General features: G+C 37.0%; 1 protein-coding gene across 9 annotated transcripts in view; it reads right to left on the reverse strand.

Moving 5' to 3' along the window:
* LOC136027343 (uncharacterized) overlaps positions 1-19104 on the reverse strand; it is a 57489-nt gene that overhangs the window by 37382 nt on the left and 1003 nt on the right. For all 9 annotated transcript variants that reach the window (XM_065704497.1, XM_065704495.1, XM_065704496.1 and 6 more), the window contains exons 2-3: positions 5479-5574; positions 2915-3006 (exon numbers count right to left, since the gene is read on the reverse strand). In XM_065704497.1, coding sequence (XP_065560569.1) covers positions 2915-3006; positions 5479-5563 — 177 coding nt within the window. In that variant the 5' untranslated portion in view covers positions 5564-5574. The remainder of the gene's footprint in view (positions 1-2914; positions 3007-5478; positions 5575-19104) is intronic.

Below are 19104 nucleotides of genomic sequence, written 5' to 3' on the forward strand. Positions count from 1 at the left end.
TCACCTAGCGTATTTTGTATATTTTCACGCTTAAGCCAATAAAGAAAAAGTAGAATATTCATATTTTGCAAATAGTAGGCCTACCTTTAGGTGTCTCATACATGTTGAGTTTCATCGCACAGTTTCAACGAAGATGGCACGTCATTTTGAGGGAGTCGATTTCATGTTTCTAAAACTATGCAAATTTGCAAGTGCTAATAGCTCTTAATGAGTATTTTCAAAATCAATACGTTTTGCCTATTTAGAATCAGCAAGAATAATAAATTTTCTGTTTCTTGTGTTGTAATCGAAACTTTACAAAAGCTTCTATTTCAACTCCTTTACTTGCAATTCGTTGCTACGAGCTGTTTGACCAAAGTCAGTGATTTTGAACTTAATAAATTTTAGACATTTGGTAATGCCATAAAAACACAAGGCTTTACGTGTACATATTGTTCTCAAAGCCCCTTGCCCCCTTTTTTTAGCTTTGGTCACTGTTAGAACTAATCGTTCCTTGTTTAACCTACAGTTCGTTACCATCTACTTCCTCATATACAAACAAAGTTTCTAAAGTCAACTGCCTCCCTCTTCTAATAAATTTCCTGATTTCGCTCATCAACCACCCCTTTCTCCTCCATTTCTTCATCTTTTGTACCAGTAAGAAAATGAATGATATCCTATATTTAAAAAACAAAACAGTTTCCTCCACTAAGAAGGGAACTATCACCCAATGGCACTTTATTCTGGCTCAGTTTGAATGAAGGGAGATCACAGATTAATACCTATCTTAGCCCCGCCCCCTTCTCAGACCACTTTCTTACTTTATCTGAAGCATCGCGGACAGTTAGACAATCAGGGCATTAAAATGCATTCTTTGAAGCATCTGGTACCTCTTCTCCTTTTCCCTTAGCAATGATTCACCGCCTCTCCTTCACAATAGCTAACGCACAATTATACATCACTGTACATAATTTTATGAAACATAAATTGAGTCAAGTTAGTTAAATAGGATTTAAAATAAATGTCTATATTAGCCATTGATTTTATATGAACTAAGTGATTTTTTAGAAACGAATGCACCACCAAGTACCTGTAATTCCTCTGAAACTGGGGAGATAAACATAGTGATACTAAATCAATTGGCTATCTCAGAGTTTTCAATCGACATCAATTTGCCCCTCTTTGGACAAAATCGTAATTTGGTCCCACAAAATGGCAAAAACCGCTTTCCCAAGGCGCAATCTTTTTGGGCACTTAAAAAGGGTGCTGGAACTTGTAATTTATGTTTAAATTAAGCCCTCTCTCGATTTTCTAGGAGTATTTCTTCTGGAAAAAAGTAAAATTCCATATTCTGTTGATAGGAGCTTGAAACGTCTATGATAGGGTGCTCTTATATATTGAATTTGGCAGCGTAATTTTCATCAAGATCACTGGCCATTTTGGGAATGTCTCCCGTTTGAAAAAAGGAGAAAATAAGGTAAATGTTCCAAGGTCGTTGATTTTTAAGGTTTATTCTATTTTGATAAATTATATATATTTGAAATCAGCATAAAAAGTGCATTCTTTTGAAGCATTAATTTATACAGAAAAAGCTTTTCAGAGTTTTGGTTGTTATTACCTCGAGTTGCTCCTTACTTACAGTTCATTTACCACTATCTGATTTTTGTTGGGGCAGTCAACCTACGATTTTAATGATTAACAACCATTTCAATTAAAAACTAGCAACTTCTCCAAGAGAGAGAATCTGCCACCCCTTCGGTACCCGTATTCTACGTTTTGGAAGTATTTCCAGGGTGGTAATTCCTCATTCGTCAAAGATTTGAAGGGCTCTTCGTCGAAATTCGTAAACTTGGGCCCAAAAAGATACAGTTCGAGGCGTCAACCGCTCCTCTCCGACACACAAAGATCCAGAGATCTCTTTCCTTACGGTTGTTTTCCATACACTGAAAACGTTGGCATGCGCATTATTGCATAAACGACCTATAATAACCGTCTATTTTACACACATAAACTGAACATTTGTTTAGGGACAAAAACCCATTGCATGGATTTGCTTTATGAACTGGGCGGATACATCAATAGCTGATCGACAGAACTAAATTAATAGGATACCTTAGAAATTTTCCTTTTAGCATTTTAGCATTATTAGGAGCGAAATTGTTGTCTTGTCGCGTAGAAAGGCGAAGGCCAGCACCTTCCTGTGGCTCAGGCATGTATGCGGGATTTTTCTCAGGGGGGGGGGATAAACAAAATGTCTATAATTTGGATAAAAAATGCCGATAAATTTGAGAAAATTGAGATATAAATTTGAGATATCCAGTTCAAATTTCCGTTCAAATGAGTCCCCTACCCATATTTTACGATTGCCGGTTAAATACATCCACCCTGAGATATATCATGATATATCTCAATAAATTACCACAAATTAAAGTGAGGCTACCAACTCCTCAAACCCTCTAAAGGATAGAGTATTTTTTACACTTTATTAAAAAGAAAATATACCCCAGATTTGAAAAATCTTCGTAACGCTGTGATTTCCTTATTTCAGTTTTTTCTAACACTATCCAACAAAAATGGTTTTTCAGTTAGTTTCACTCCGAATATATTTTTACTGCGAGACCTGTTAGGTTTGTTAATTTATGTTTATTTTAAGGTTGACTTCTTCTATTGTTAAACAAGATTTTTTTTTTTCAGTTGAACCATTCAACCCTCTTCCTTTTGATCCTTTATATAATATGTATTGGACTATTATGGGTGGCTATTTATTGTCAGTCTTCAAATGGTTCAGTTTGACTTATTATATGCCTTTATGTCTTCTCCTTTAAGGTTTTAACATCACACCTTACTTTTCTTTGAAAATCAATTTTACTTTTCTCTAAAACCGTTAATTAATAGCTTTAGAAGCAAAAAAATAAAAAACAAATATTGTACTCACAGGTATACAAGCTTGAATTCCAATTGATCCAAAGAAATATTCTTTTCCATAGACTACAACACTGGTATGCCAAATCCCATCAATTGTGGTCCCTAAAAATGGAACAAATAATTTTAGTAGATTTTCCAATATAATTTAAATGCAGCAAGAGAATTTAGTATTGTCTTTCCCTTTTTAATGCAGATTGAAATTATTAAAAAACAAAATTATTTGGATAAAAGAAAAGAACAATATTAAGACTTGGATCAATAACAAATTACAAAAGAACTATATGATTAAAAATAAAAATTTTAAGAAGTTTTTTGACGAAAAATAAAAATCAGTGTCAAAACAGAAAATGGGGGATAATAGTCCAACTCTTACATTCAAGAATTTATGTTTTCCATAACTCTAAAACCGTTATTCATTGTAATGTCTGTCCATATTAAGTTCGGCTTCAAATGACAGATAATTCATTCCTGTATTGTATTTTAATATCACTTTTTATAATTATTCTTTGCTATAAAACAGATAAAATATCAATAGCCTCAGGCCCAATCGCCTTTGAGATCGCCCAATCGCACTAAGAACAAATTCTGTAGACACCGGTCAAAAATGATGGTGACTCAGCTTATAGGGCACATCCCAAACTGTGCGCCATGACTTGCTACAGCAATCTCTGTCAACAGCCGACTCAATGGCGTCAGTACTAGGAGACACTCTGTATTCTGGCTAAGGGAATTCCAAAAGCCAATCGCACGGCTGCAAAACAATTGTTTCGCAGCCAAGTACTAGCACGTTTTTGGAGAAGTTTCAGGGGGTGCCCTCTCGTTCTTGAAAAGCTGTCCGTCTAGAGTATGTTTGGGATGATATCTTGGTATTGGCGCAGGGGTTATTTGCCCCAAAGTGTATGACGTTACATTTCTGGATTTTAAATTCATTAATCATTAAAGATCAATGATAAAGATCATTGAGATTTATTTGTGGTCATAAATTGGACCAATTATTGGTCCAATTATTAAAATTTTATTTCCCTGCGGCATATTTTATCAAACGTTGCTGGTAAACCTAATAATACCATCTCAACACGAGACCAGATATCCATAGGTTTTGTGACATGCTCATAAGTATCAATGAGGTATGAGTCAATTGATTGACTAAGACAGAAACGATGCCGGCCAGGCGATATTAGCTTGCTTGCACTTACATGTTCTACAATGGCTGAGTTTACTATACCTTCAAGGAGTTGCAGTGAGACTAATTGGTTGATATTTGCTGGCTTCAATTCTGTTGCTTCATTTATGAACATGTGTAATGTAAGCATTCTTCCAATCTTGCAGGATAGATTTTGAATTTAGGGATTTTTAGAATAATAGGGTGGGAGGATGAGATAATACTATCTAAGTCTCCTTTGAAAGCCAGGGGGTACTCCATCTTCTGATTTATTAGGGTTAATCTTCTTTAGTCGAGTCTCTACATCTACTCTGGTAACATTATTGGGCTGCATACTTTTAGCTTCATACCGTGAGGGCTCTGGAAGTAAGAATGCTTTCCAAGCTTGCCCAGTGATGCATATCTTCGAAATTTCCTAGGATTGTTTTTTGTTGCAGCTGCCACTGATTCCTCATAGTTCTCGGTGAAGTATGCCAAAAGGCAAAGATATTCAAACTTTCCTCAACTTTCCTTGTCAAAAGGCAAGGAGACTTAAGCTTTAACAAATTACATGATGATACAGGAAGAACCACTGGAACTAAAGAGTCCAAAAATTGTGTGGAATAAAATACTAAAAAAATCTAGCATAAAAGTCTAAAAAATAAGATTTAACAACAAAAAATGAATATGTAGGTAAGTCTGAAAAATGAAAAAATTATGAAGAAGAAATGACTTATAGAAATCGCCTAAACAGATAGTAGAATAAGCACATCAAAATTAATAAAGAGGAAACACTTACTTTGGGCAAGATTGAATGAACAAAAATGAAAAGCCTTAGGTACTGCAGTCAATGGCCACAAGAGTCCATCTCAAGAAGAAAAATAGTCAAGACAAAAGCCAAACTAACAATTATCATTTTTTACAGCTTGGACCTATTTCCATTCACAAAACACTTAAACAAATACGATCACAGACTACAAAGGAAGATGAGAGAAATAACCTTCCTTCCTTAAGCATAATTTTTAGAGCAAAATATCCAATCATCTTAGAATGGACACTCAGATGTTCTAGAAAAAATTTCTTCAGTGGATTACTGCATTTCGAAGTGCACAAAATAACTAAAATTTCAATAGACTCTACACAGAATACCTCAACCAAAGTTTTGTAGATACAATTCCTCCTTACAAGCAAATACAAAATGGGATGTGTCTAATATCATTAAAAAATTATATTTGTTCAATATTATGACTTTTATAGCGATAGAACTCCCACACCCTCTCCCCCTGTGAAAGTGATGCATTTAACAGCAGATTTATTTGCTTTAAGTACTTTAGAGAAATTCTTTTTACTTGCAGCTTGAGAATTCTAGTCACTTCATTTTACTAAACCAACAGAGAAAAGGAATACAACTTGAACTGATAGTATTTGCTTACCAAGAATGGCACCAGAAAAAGCTCTTGCAACTCCACGACTTAGATCATAAATATACAATTTTACACCTTGACCAGCTTGGCTCATTGCACTTAAATCTGAAAATAGTGGTCAGGAAATTAAACATACTTTAATAGAAACTACAATGCACCTAATCTTTCTGTTGTGTCGATTCTAATATACAAAATTATGTACTGTAAGTTTTCTACTTCAGTCCAAATACAGCCGCACAAAAATAATGTCACCACAGATCAGAGCCTGCCACGAAACTAAAAAAAAATTACATATGCATCAATGATGAAGATACAGGTGAAAGAAAATGTTTATTCAATATTTTATATTCATCTGTAAAACTAATTTGAAACCAAATGGAGGAGTTATACTCCAAATAAAGTTTAATCAGGGATATATTAAGTGTATGGAGATTATGAATATTAAAATTCAAAATTAAATTCGAAATAAAATTCAAAATTTTAATATTAAAATAAATATTAAAATTCAAAATTTCTGTTGCATAAAGATTCTGGTGACAGCAATTCCAATGGTACACTTTTCATTTCTGTTATTTTTGAGGGTCTTGGCTCTTTTTCAAAACTTGTGTATTTTCTTCAAATGAAAATTTCACTATTAAACTTAACCAAAACCACCATCAGACCAAGACCTATAATTTTCATTGTTATTTAAGCTACAACATAAAAAAGAAGGTTCTCCGAAAGTTATTTCAGCTATGTGCCAAGATCCAGTTCCATTCAGATCAGTCTATGGAAGATCACCGGATGTACAGGGATCTAGTCAGTGAGGTTACAAGACAGACTGAAGCAGGTGAATCTAATCTTGTTATTAGAATTTACAGACAGTGTCAAAAAATAATCATGGTGGTGCTGCACCACCAATGAATATGGACAAGTCTGTTAGTGAATTGCCTATTAGTGTTTATAATGGCGCTCCTTCATCTGAAACTGACCTTCCTTTTGATTCTATTTCGAGTGTTTTTTTCTGCAATAACTTGCCCATCCGGTGTTTATCCTTCGTCATTTCATAGCCCTGTATCTGAAAATATTGATAGTTCTTTAGTTCCTGCTTACTTTATTCCCAAAACTTCTTGGACTCCTTACTTCAGAACAAATGAAATTCTTTAGTCCCAATTTATATAGCATCCCTAACATGCTTGGTTTTTTGTATGATTATGGAAGAAGTAGATATTGCAACAATTACAAAGTTAAGCTCTGCAAGTGAAAAATTGTATATCCTGGCTGTGCTTGTCAGTCCTGGGACACGCACAACAACTACACTTTAAGAAATGTATAATCATATTTTTTGCGAATATTTATCTTGATTCATCTGTAGTCGACCCGACCAATCATGCACCAAACCACCTTTTGAACCACACGGTGGTAGTTTGTATGTGGATGGTGAGGTCCTCCCTTCACAAGAGTGCAGACGGTCCGGTATTATAATCTCCTTTTGTTAGTGTTAAAGCTTATTCCAATAGGCAATGCATAGAACACCCCCCAAAAGAGTCCCCCCAGACCCTATCCCAAATACTACCGCAAATTTCCCATATCTTGGCTGGTCAAGCTCACTATCTCAAAGATCAAATGATGGGTCAAATTATATGGATAACACAATGGTGGAGGTAGGGGAATTAGTTACTATCCATGATGAAAATAAAAATGACTTTCAAGAGGTCCTTTCTAGGAGCTCCAAAAAAAAAGAAAAAAACTTCCCCAATCAAAAATAATTCCCCTCCCCTTGCTCCAACTCCTCCTTCACGAAAATCTAAAAATACCTCCTGAAGCTCTCTTTGAAATAAATAACTCTAATAAGGGTTACAATCTTCAAATTGCTAAAATCGATGTTTTCTTTAAAACATTAACCATGATGGATCTTGCTAATAGCTCTCCAAGATTCTAAATCAGCAGACATACTACTTAATTTAAAAACCCTTCTTAACATCCCAATAAAGTCTACTCTACGGACCCAAACCACTACCCAACTGAAATAGTTGTGTATAACATCCCACCAGAAATACCTATTAAGGAGCTAAAGGAAGGGCTATCTGAGAGAGCTGCTAACTCAATCCCATTTGCAGATGTCACCAAACTTGGCAAAACAGATGCTAATGGCCAAAAGCCAAGCAAGTCTTTCTTATTCACACTAAGAGAAAAAAAAATGATATCCCGGCCATTTATTCCTCTTTGGACAACTGAAACCTCACGATGCCCTGCACATAAAAAACAAGAGCTAAGAGTTCATATGGCACTTGTGACGAGGTCGCAAGAGCGAACAGCCAAGAACTCATATGGTATGAGCTCTGGCAAAATACTAAGAATCAAAAAATTGCTTTAAAAGGAAAATCAGAGGCTTAACGCCGGCCGGGATTTAAAATAAGAGCTCAGAGTCACGAGGTCCTTCTAAATATCAAAATTCATTAAGATCCGATCACCCACTAGTAAGTTAAAAATATCTGAATTTTTCTAATTTTTCCTCTCCCTTCAGTCCCCCCCCAGATGGTCAAATCAGGGAAAACGACTTCATCAAGTCAATTTGTGCAGCTCCCAGACACGCCTACCAATTTCCATCGTTCTAGCACGTTCAGAAGCACCAAACTCGCCAAAGCACTGAACTCCACCCCCGAACTCCCTCATGCATAAGCATTCATAAGCGTTTTCCAAGATTTCCGGTTTCCCCTTCCAGCTCCATCAAATGTCAACAGATCTGATCGGGATTTGAAATAAGAGCTCTGAGACATGAGCTCCTTCTAAATATCAAATTTCATTAAGATTTGGCCACCCGTTCCTTACTTAAAATACCTCAATTTTTCTAATTTTTTCCAACCCCAGCTCCCCTATAGAGAACGGATCCGTTCCAATTAAGTAAATCACGGATTAATAACTTGTGCTTATTCTTCCCATCAAGTTTCATCCCAATCTCTCCACTCTAAGCGTTTTCCAAGATTTCCGGTTCCCCCTCAAGCTCCCCCTGGTGTCACCGGGTCTGGTTAGGGTTTAAAACGAGAGTTTTAAAGCACAAGATCTTTCTAAAGATCAAATTTCATTAAGATCTGATCACCTGTTCATAAGTTACAAATACCTCATTGTTTTCCAATTATTCCGAATTACCCCCCCCCCAACTCCACCAAAGAGAGCGGATCCGGTCCGGTTATTTCCGTCACATATCTTGGATTTGTGCTTATTCTTCCCACCAAGTTTCATCCTGATCTCTCTGCTTTAAGCGTTTTCCAAGATTTATAGTCCCCTCCCCCAATGACACTGGATCCTGTCGGGATTTAAAACAAGAGATCTGAGTTACGAGGTCCTTCTAAATATGAAATCTCATTAAGACCCAATCACTCCTTCATAAGTTAAAAATACCTCATTTTTTCTAATTTTTTAGAATTAACCCTTCCCCCCAACTCCCCTAAAGAGAGCGGATCCATTCCGGTTATGTCAATCACGTATCTAGGACTTGTGCTTGTTTTCCAGCCAAGTTTCATCCTGATCCCTCCACTCTAAGCGTTTTTCAAGATGTCGGGTCACCCCTCCAACTCCCCCCAATGTCACCGGATCCAGTCGGGATTTAAAATAAGAGCTCCAAGACACAATATCCTTCCAAAGATCAAATCTCATTAAGATCTGATCACTCCTTCGTAAGTTAAAAATACCTTTTTTTCTAATTTTTCAGAATTAGCACCCCCCCCCAACTCCCCAAAAGAGAGCAGATCCGTTCCGGTTATGTCAATCATGTATCTAGGACTTGTGATTATTTTCCCACCAATTTTCATCCTGATCCCTCCACTCTAAGCGTTTTCCAAGATTTTAGCCCCCCCCCCAATTCCCCGAAATGTTACCGGATCTGATCGGGATTTAAAATAAGAGCTCTAAGACACGATATTTTTCCAAACATCGAATTTCATTAAGATCCGATCACCCGTTCATAAGTTAAAAATACCTCAATTTTTTCCAATTTAACCGTTCCCCCACTCCCCCCCCAGATGGTCGAATCGAGGAAACGACAATTTCTAATTTCATCTGGTCTGGTTCCTGATACGCCTGTCAAATTTAATCGTCCTAGCGTACCTGGAAGTGCCTAAAGTAGCAAAACCAGCACAGACAGACTGACAGACAGACAGACCAACAGAATTTGTGATTGGTATGTGTCACTTGATAGATACCGAGTGCCATAACGAGTACTAATACTCCAAATAGCAGCAGAGGAAGCTACACCCTACCCATTTGCAGCTCTGGAAGCAAATACAGCCTAATCACACCAAACTAAATCCTTTATGAAACCACCAACACACAATACATTCACTCACAGAATACTAAACCTACCCGAAGCAACAAGCACCCCCCCCCCAAGACTCCTTCCTCCAAACACCCCAGCTCACACTCCTATCAGATAGAATCACCAAGGCTCAGCCAACTAGCCTCCACATCCAATGATAAGAGGTTAGTCCGGTCACACTTCCCAAGCAGAAATAAATCAGAAGGATTACCAGGAATTAATCACCTAATTAATGACAGGCCAGATGAAAAACTAAACAAGCTAACACCTAATGCCTCTGTATGTTAAACTCTAATGCAGTTCAGTCCAGGCGCCTACAACAGCCACAGAAAGCGAAAATCATAAATTAACTGGCAAATATTTACCTACCCAATCACATGCTTATTCAAGCAAAAAGGGATCTTGCTTTGCTCATAGCAAAGCTAAACGTTGACACAGTCATATGAAACTTTCATATGAAACATATCAAACCAACACAGTCATATGAAAACTAAAGCAATAAAGCAGAACATCTCAATACTTCAGTGGAATGTAAGATGACTTTCAGAAAATGAGTTAAATGAACTAACATCTTTTATGAATAATAATTCCATTGATACTACTTACCTTCAGGAAGCCCATTTGACCAAAAACCAACAAACAAAAGTTTTCAAGATATACTATCCTGAGAAAGGATAGGTCTTCAGAGAGAAAAGGAGGTGGTTTAGCTTTAATAACAAATAATAAAATCAAATTTTGTGGCATTAACTTTCCAGAATTTTTAAATGATGTTGATACAATTGGAATCAATGTTTGGTTTAATAACACCAAAACTTACATAATAAGCTTTTATAACCCTAGCAACCAAACTACTGATGCCATGGATTTCTTCATTTATATAAGTAATTCTAATAGGCTAAAAAAATTTATATCAAATAATACTGAATTAGCACCTGCTATCCCTCCAAATCTAAATACATATTTTAACCCCAAAAGTGGCAAATTTTCCACAGTTGACCAACAAATTCTGTCAATAAATATTTTGAATAAAATTTATATAAAGAAAATGGATAACCTTTGCAGAGACCACTTTGCCATAGTCTCTTCATTAAATGAACCAGCTAAAATTCTGCCGCATACCCCCAAATATATTGACACTAAAGCAAACTGGACTAAGCTATAAATAAGCTTAATGATGAAATTATAAGTTTTGCCAAGGAGTCATATGTTCCATTATAACAGCTGACATCCATGCTGAAGTTTTGGCATCCATACTAATAAATACAGCTAATTATGCTATCCCCAAGACAACACCCAGGAAACAATCCCCATGATGGAAAAATGAGTGCCAAAATATCTGGAGAACAAGAAAGGCGGCTAGGAGAACATACCAAAGAACAAGAGCTAAAAGCTCATATGGCACTTGTGATGAGGTCAGAAGAGCCAAGAGCTCATATGGCATGAGCTCTAGCAAAATTCTAAGAATAAATAGATTAATTTAAAAGGAAAATCAGAGGCTTAACGGCAGTCGGGTTTAAAACAAGAGCTCTGAGACACGAAATTCTTCTAAATATCAAAATTCATTAAGATCCAATCACCCACATGTAAGTTAAAAACACCTCATTTTTCTAAATTTTCCTCTCCCTTCACTCCCCCCAGATGGTCAAATTGGTGGAAACAAATTTATCAAGTCAATTTGTGCAGGTCTCTGACATGCCTACCAATTTTCATTGTCCTAGCCCGTTCAGAAGCACCAAACTTACCAAAGCACTGGACCCCCCTAACTCCCCCAAAGAGAGTGGATCCAGTCCAGCTACGTCAATCATGTATCTAAGACATTTGCTTATTCTACCCACCAAGTTTCATCCCAATCTCTCCGTTCTAAGTGTTCACCAAGTTTTCCAGTTTCCCCCTCCAACTCCCCCTCCCCCCGATGTCACCAGATCTGTGTTAAATATCAAATTTAAAGATACCTCACGAACGGTCACCCGTTCTTAAGTTAAAAATACCTTAATTTTTCCAAATTAAGACCCCTTTCCAACTCCCCCAAAGAGAGTGGATTCAGTCTGGTTATGTCAATCATGTATCTAGGACTTGTGCTTATTCTTCCCACCAAGTTTCATTCTAATCTCTCCACTTTAAGCGTTTTCCAAGATTTCTGATCCCCCCCTCCCCCCCAATGACACTGGATCCGGTTGGGATTTAAAATAAAAGATCTGAGTTACAAGGTCCTTATAAATATGAAATTTCATTAAGATCTGATCACTCCTTTGTAAGGGGAGTAAGGGGGGTCCAGTGCTTTGGCAAGTATATTTTGTTTGATTGTTTGTCAATCTTGTCTAACATTTTTGCCCTCCTTTGGGCTTGTCCATGCCTTCCTAGGGAGGCAAACCTCCAAGTTTGGAAAACACTGGTCTAGACAAAGAAGAAGTGGAGGTATGTATTTAAAAATACCTTCCCAGGACATAGCTTGGTACCTACTTACCTGTACTTGTGGCAGGAGTCAGGCGTTTCCACCTTGTCCAGCATCCAGGGTCCTTGTAACCTCTTTGAAACCAAGTTTCATGATCTTCTACCAATTGCTCTGCAAATGGTAGCCACTGGGCCAACCATCTATGTCTAAATTTCTTAAAGCCACCAATGGGATCCAGGTCAGACTTGATCAGAGTCCACCAGTTCTTCTTTCGCCCTCCTTGATGGCTCTTCCAAGACATCCGGGGCTTCTTCCAGGGCTCAACTAGAAGGATTTGATGGGACAGGTATTCTAGTGGTCTTTGCAGGACGTGACCCAGTCACTCTAAGCAGCACTTTTTAACAGTGGTAGTGAAATCTCTTCTAATCTTGCAGAGTTGACAAATATTGGAGTTAGATATACAATCTTGCCAGTGAGTTCTAAGTATTTGGCATAAGCATCCATGTTTGAAAACAGATAGTGCTCTCTCATGTTGGAGTTTCAAGGACCAAGTTTCACATCCATAGAGTAGGAGGCTTTAGACCATGGCCATATAGATTCTACTTGTAGTCAGAATGGTTAATTCTTGGCGGTTCCAAAAGAGCTTTCAAAGGGATGGAAAAACGAACCGTGCCCTATGCATCCTTTGCTGGATGTCTAAGTCTGAAGAACCATCAGTGCAAAATATGGAGCCTAGGTAGGTAAAGCACTCATCCATTTCTAACTGAGTTAAAAATGTATGATCATTCCATTTCATAAGAAGACATGTTAAGAAAACAATTATTATTCAAAATGAGCAAAATAATCCTAGTTAAGATATTATCCAGGGGGAGAATCTTTATCTTCATGCCTTTCCATCTTTTTCCAACTTTCAAAAAACAAGAGCTAAGAGCTAATATAGCACAATGACAAGGGTGGAAGAGCCAAGAGCGCATATGGTATGAGCTCTGGCAAAATTCTAAGAATCGATAGATTGCTTTAAAAGGGAAATTAAAGGCTTAATGCCAATCAGGATTTAGAATAAAAGCTCTGAGTCACGAGGTCCTTCTAAATATCAAAATTCATTAAGATTCCATCACCCACTCGTAAGTTCAAATTACCTCAATTTTTCTAAATTTTCCTCTCCCTTCAGCCCCCCAGATGGTAGAATTGGTGAGAACGACTTTACCAAGTCAATTTGTGCAGCTCCCTGACACGCCTACCAATTTTCATCGTCCTAGCACGTCCAAAAGCACCAAACTCGCCAAAGAACTGAGCCCCACCCCCTAACTCCCCCAAAGGGAGCAAATCCATTCTGGTTTAATCAATCACATATCTACAACATTTATAACCGTTTTTCAAGATTTCCTGTTTCCCCTCCAACTCTCTCCAATGTTAACAGATCTGGTAAGGATTTGAAACAAGAGCTCTAAGACATGAGTTTCTTCTAAATATCAAATTTCATTGAGATCTGGTCACCTGTTCTTAAGTTAAAATACCTCAATTTTTCTAATTTTTCCAAATTAACAAACCCCAGCTCCCCTAAAGAGAACAGATCCGTTCCAATTATGTCAGTCACATATCTATAACTTGTGCTTATTTTTCCCATTAAGTTTCATCCCGATCTCTCCACTCTAAGCATTTTCCAAGATTTCCAATTTTGACAATTTCTGGTTTCCCCTCCAGCTCCCCCAAATGTCACCAGCTCCCCCATTTAAAATGAGAGTTCTAAAGCACAAGATCCTTCTAAAGATCAAATTTCATTAAGATTTGATCACATGTTTGTAAGTTACAAATATCTCCTTTTTCTATTTTTTACGAATTACTCCCCCCCCCAACTCCGCCAAAGAGAGCGGATCCGGTCTGGTTAATTCCGTCAAATATTTTGGACTTGTGCTTATTCTTCCCACCAAGTTTCATCCTGATCTCTCTGCTTTAAGTGTTTTCCAAGATTTCCAGTCCCCCCACCCAATGACACTGGGTCCGGTCGGGATTTAAAATAAGAGATCTGAGTTACGAGGTCCTTCAAAATATGAAATTTCATTAAGATCCGATCACTCCTTTGTAAGTTAAAAATACCTCATTTTTTCTAATTTTTTAGAATTAACCTCCCCCCAAACTTCCCCAAAAAGAGTGGATCCGTTCCAGTTTTTTCAACCATGTATCTAGGACTTGTGCTTATTTTTCCCACCAAGTTTCATCCAGACCCCTCCACTCTAAGCATTTTCCGAGATTTTAGGTTCCCCCCCCCCCCAATGTCACCAGATCCGGTCAAAATTGAAAATAAAGCTCAGGGACACAATACACTTCCAAATATCAAATTTCATTAAGATCTGATTGCTCGTTTGTAAGTTAAAAATACCTCGTTTTTTCTAACTTTTCAGAATTAACCCCCCCCCCCATCTCCACCAAAAAGATCGGATCCCTTCTGGTTAGGTCAATCATGTATCTAGGACTTGCGATTATTTTCTCCACCAAGTTTCATCCCAATCCCTCCACTCAAAGCGTTTTCCATGATTTTAGGTCCCCCCACCAACTCCCCGCAGTGTCACCGGGTAAAGTCGGGATTTAAAATAAGAGCTCTAAAACACAATATCCTTCCAAACATCAAATTTCATTAAGTTCCTATCACTCCTTTGTAAGTTAAAATACCTTATTTTTTTCTAACTTTTCAGAATTAACCCCCCCCCCCAACTCCTCCAAAGAGAGCAAATCCGTTCCGGTTATGACAATCATGTATCTAGGACTTGTGATTATTTTACCCACCAAGTTTCATCCCAATCCCTCCACTCTAAGTATTTTCGAAGATTTTAGGTCCCCCCCCCCCAACTCCCTACATTGTCACCAGATCTGGTCGGCATTCCAAACATCAAATTTCATTAAGATCCAATCACCCATTTGTAAGTTAAAAATACCTCATTTTTTCTAATTTTTCCAATTTAACCATCCCCCCTTTCCCCCTAGATGGTTGAATTGGGGAAATCTGACCCCTTTATTGGAAAAAAAGTTTTCCAATAAAACTTGGCAAGATAACCAGCCATATGGTTGCCCAATCTCCTATCACTGGAGATCGCTCTGCACATTGAACACCATAGACATTTAATATTTTTTGTGTGGGCCCTAGTCACAGGGTCCACAAAATTGAATGAATGGTTGACTATTAGGTGCTGAAAACCTTGTGTGTTTAATCTACTGTAAGCTCTCCAACAATCTGACATTATGGTTGTTCCTGGATGAATCCAATGGCTTATAATGTGAAGCAGTGTGTTTGCTGTACTGTTGGGAATGGGAAAAAAATTACAACAGGCAGCTGCCTGGCATCAGCCAAGGCACCAACCAATGACTAAATTAAATCATATTTATTATCACATGTGTTATCATCTTGATTCATGATATTCCAGCAAAGATATAATTCTCTCTAATTTTGAAACTGCTACATCATCCTAGAGCCAAAAAAGTAATTTTTATATCAGTTTTTATAACACTTATTCTCAATCCTGTTTTTAGCAAATATGTAGATGGTGTGATAAATTTTTTGCAATTCATATAATTGACTTACCAATAAAGTGAATATACTGCTTGATGCCTTTTTTATGTTCTTTGTGAATATTATAATCACTTCTACTGCAAATTTTTGAGCTCTGAAAAATGATGAATTTTCAATTAAAGTGCGAGTTATTGATCATTTTTGACAAAATAATACTATGTTTTCTCAGTGCTGTTTTCAACAAAATAATACTACATTTTCTCAATGCCAAAACTATTTATAATAAGGTTAGGTTAGTTTGGGTTAGGTCAAAAAGTACTTAAACTGGAATTTGCAGAAGAAGCAATTATTACATTCATAAAGAATATAAAAAAGGTATCAAGTGGTATGTTCACTTTATTGGTAAGTCAACTATATGAAGTGCAAAAAGGGCAAAATTCTAGTTAATTGACTTATTGCTATCTCAGAAAGGGTTTAGGTTATGAAAATGAAACTTTCAGGGAGCAGTCTACAGGCTAAAGTATGTCCCAGGAAGGTATTTTAAAGTACCCTCTTCCACTCCTTCTCTCTCTCTAGAGGGCTCTGAAATTTGCCTAAATGACAGGTTGATAGCTTTTGAAATTTTGACAAAACAACGTTTGACCTTAATTTTCAGTTACCAGTTGCTTTTTCTCTGCCTTTGGTTCTGAAAATGCAATTCCTGTTATTTGAGTAGAATTTTGAGCCATATCAATGTTTTTTTCAGAATTTAGGAAATGTATTTGCATATCTTTAAAACATTACAAAATGGAATTGAGCAATGTTATAAAGCTGAAAACAATTTTGTTGTACTTCAATTAAGCAGAAGATCTATTTTGCAAGGTTTCACTTTTATAACACACATATTTTTAAAGGTCATCAAGGGTCAGGGCCCTCTAGAGGGAAAAGGAGTGGAGGTAGTTGCTTCAAAATACCTGCCCAGGACATACTTTAGTTTGTAGATTTATCCCTGAAAGTTTCATTTTCCTAACCTAAACCCTTTCTAAGATAGCAAGAAGTCAATTAACTAGAATTTTACCCAAAAAATTTACCAGTTATGCATCATTTTGTACTTTGGCCATTTTATTTTCAATAGTCACAAAAAACTACAAACTATAAATGGCCAGGATGAACACCATCTATCAGAAAATTTGTAGGCTGGCATATCATTCAGCACAAATTTGAAAACAGACAAAATATTTATCAAAAGCATGGCTTGCCCTGTAGTGGTGCAGTGAGTTTGACCTTAGCTTGTAATACTGGACCTAGAGATTGAACCCTACTGTAGCAATACACTGCATGGCCAATGCAGGGACAGAGGTGCCATTTGGGAGGGGGGGGTCAGGGGTGGACAAGTGCCCACCCCAGATTTTCCAGGGGGCCCAAGCTTCCATAACAAAGGGACCTTTGCCAGCCATAATAATCCATAATGTCCAACTTAATCCATTCTGTCCAATTGATTTGAAATTACTGCATGCCTATTAACCAAATAGCATAATTACCTGACAACCCTTGGGGTAATTATGCTATTTGCTATTAATCATTGTAAACTTTGAAAGTAGGTTAGATACATAATAAAGTTCTCAAGTTCTGTCAAATGCCCATTTCCTAGATGATTATATTAATATTATAAATTCTGAATATTTGCAGTAATTCCTCTAAGTTGACAGATTAAAATAGGTCAGTTCCTGGCAAATGTTTCAATGTTTATTTCCTTGTTTAGGTGAATATAAGCCACCATTTTAGATTACTTGAGTCAGTTCTTATTCTGTTTCTGTCCTTGTCTTATGTACATTTACTGTATCATATGTATAAATAAACATTTTTATGCTTGACACATAAACCTTATGAAAGTTAGAGATGCTTGACATCCTCTACCAGTAAAACCCCAGATTTCAGGCCAATGGTACCATAAAACTCTAAAGACAAAAGCACAGAGAGAAGTAAAAGACTTTACATCATTAAGCATACTAACTTTTTAGTTAGGTAAATATAAAGGTATTAATAGCCATTAGTATTAGAACTCAAAAGATCACCAAGCATCTGAAACAATTTGTGACAACTTCAACACTAGGAAAGAACTTCATCCAATCTGGAAATTGGACTACTACCTTGGCAGATGAAATGATGCAAGAGTACTCCAAGACTTTCAACCGTCTCCTAGCCAAATTTGACAGAAGGTTCACAGATAACTTCCCAGTGCTGAGCACACTTGAAGCCTTAAGTCCAAGCTCAACCAAATTTATGGACACAGAGTTGCTCAAGCATTTCTCTGCTCCTTATGTCTCCTCATTTCTCTGCAAGCTGGATACTGACAAAATTCTTCTCAAATATCAAGCTGGTATTGCCAAGCATGTCTTGCTCAATGAGGAGAAAAAGCTGGAAAACTTCCTACACATTGTTGACCATCTTCAGGCATTACCAGTGGCTTACTCAGAAGTAATTGAAGTACTTTGTATTGCTGTCACACTTCCTGTGACAACAGCAAGCAATGAGCATTTGTTTTCTAGTCTAGAAATAGTGAAAAACTACCTGCAGTCTACAAAAAGAAACAATCGTCTCAGTCATCTCCTTTTGATGCTTGCAGAGATGGATTTAGTAAAAATTGGACTGCAACCAGCTTGTTGATGATTTTGCAAAGATGAAACCTTGATGGTTTCCCTTGTTACCTTGAGTGTTGTAATATCTTTCCCTTGTTATGTTTTTCCTTTTTGTAAATATATTTGATCTGAAAGATTTCTGCTAAGGAAAACTGAGATTTTGGTTACAACCCTCAGCATGTTAATGAAGATTACTTTCACCAATGTATTGTTTACTTAAATAAGAAAGTTTCTTGCTGAGGTATGCCATCCTGTAGTCTGGTTGAATTTTCTACTTTCAGTTTAATCACTTAACCTTGTTGATTGGGATCTTCAATGTTATAATTATTATTAGAGGTCAGTGTGGCTGAGATGGAGTCCATGCCTACCCCAAGATTTGGCCCAAATGGCACCTCTGTGCAGGGACCTCAGTAGGCTAGTTAAGAAGCATTGTTAGTCAGAGTACTTACTTATTTAAAAGCATAACTTTTTTCTTCTTTTTTGCAAAGTTGGAAAAAGAAGGAAAGAAGGAAAGAAGTGAAGATAAAGGTTCTTCCCTGGAAAATATGTTAACTATGAATGTTTTGTATATTATGTAGTAAGAATTGTTTTCTTAACATATCTCCTTATGCAATAGAATGGTCATATATTCATACCCACACCTTAGTCTGTAGACCCACAGGGCAGTAATTTCATCTAAACCCTGGGGGGAGGGGCAGAGTTGGAGCCAATTTTCCCAAATCAAGTGAAAATGACAGTAAAAACCTAAAAAAAAAGTCCTTTTGCTGCATAAAGGTACTATTTAGTACCTTATAGGGTAAAATTCTAGTTAATTGACTTCTTGCTA

This window comes from Artemia franciscana, chromosome 5 (genome assembly GCF_032884065.1).
Source record: "Artemia franciscana chromosome 5, ASM3288406v1, whole genome shotgun sequence".
NCBI classification, from domain to species: Eukaryota; Metazoa; Arthropoda; class Branchiopoda; order Anostraca; family Artemiidae; genus Artemia; species Artemia franciscana.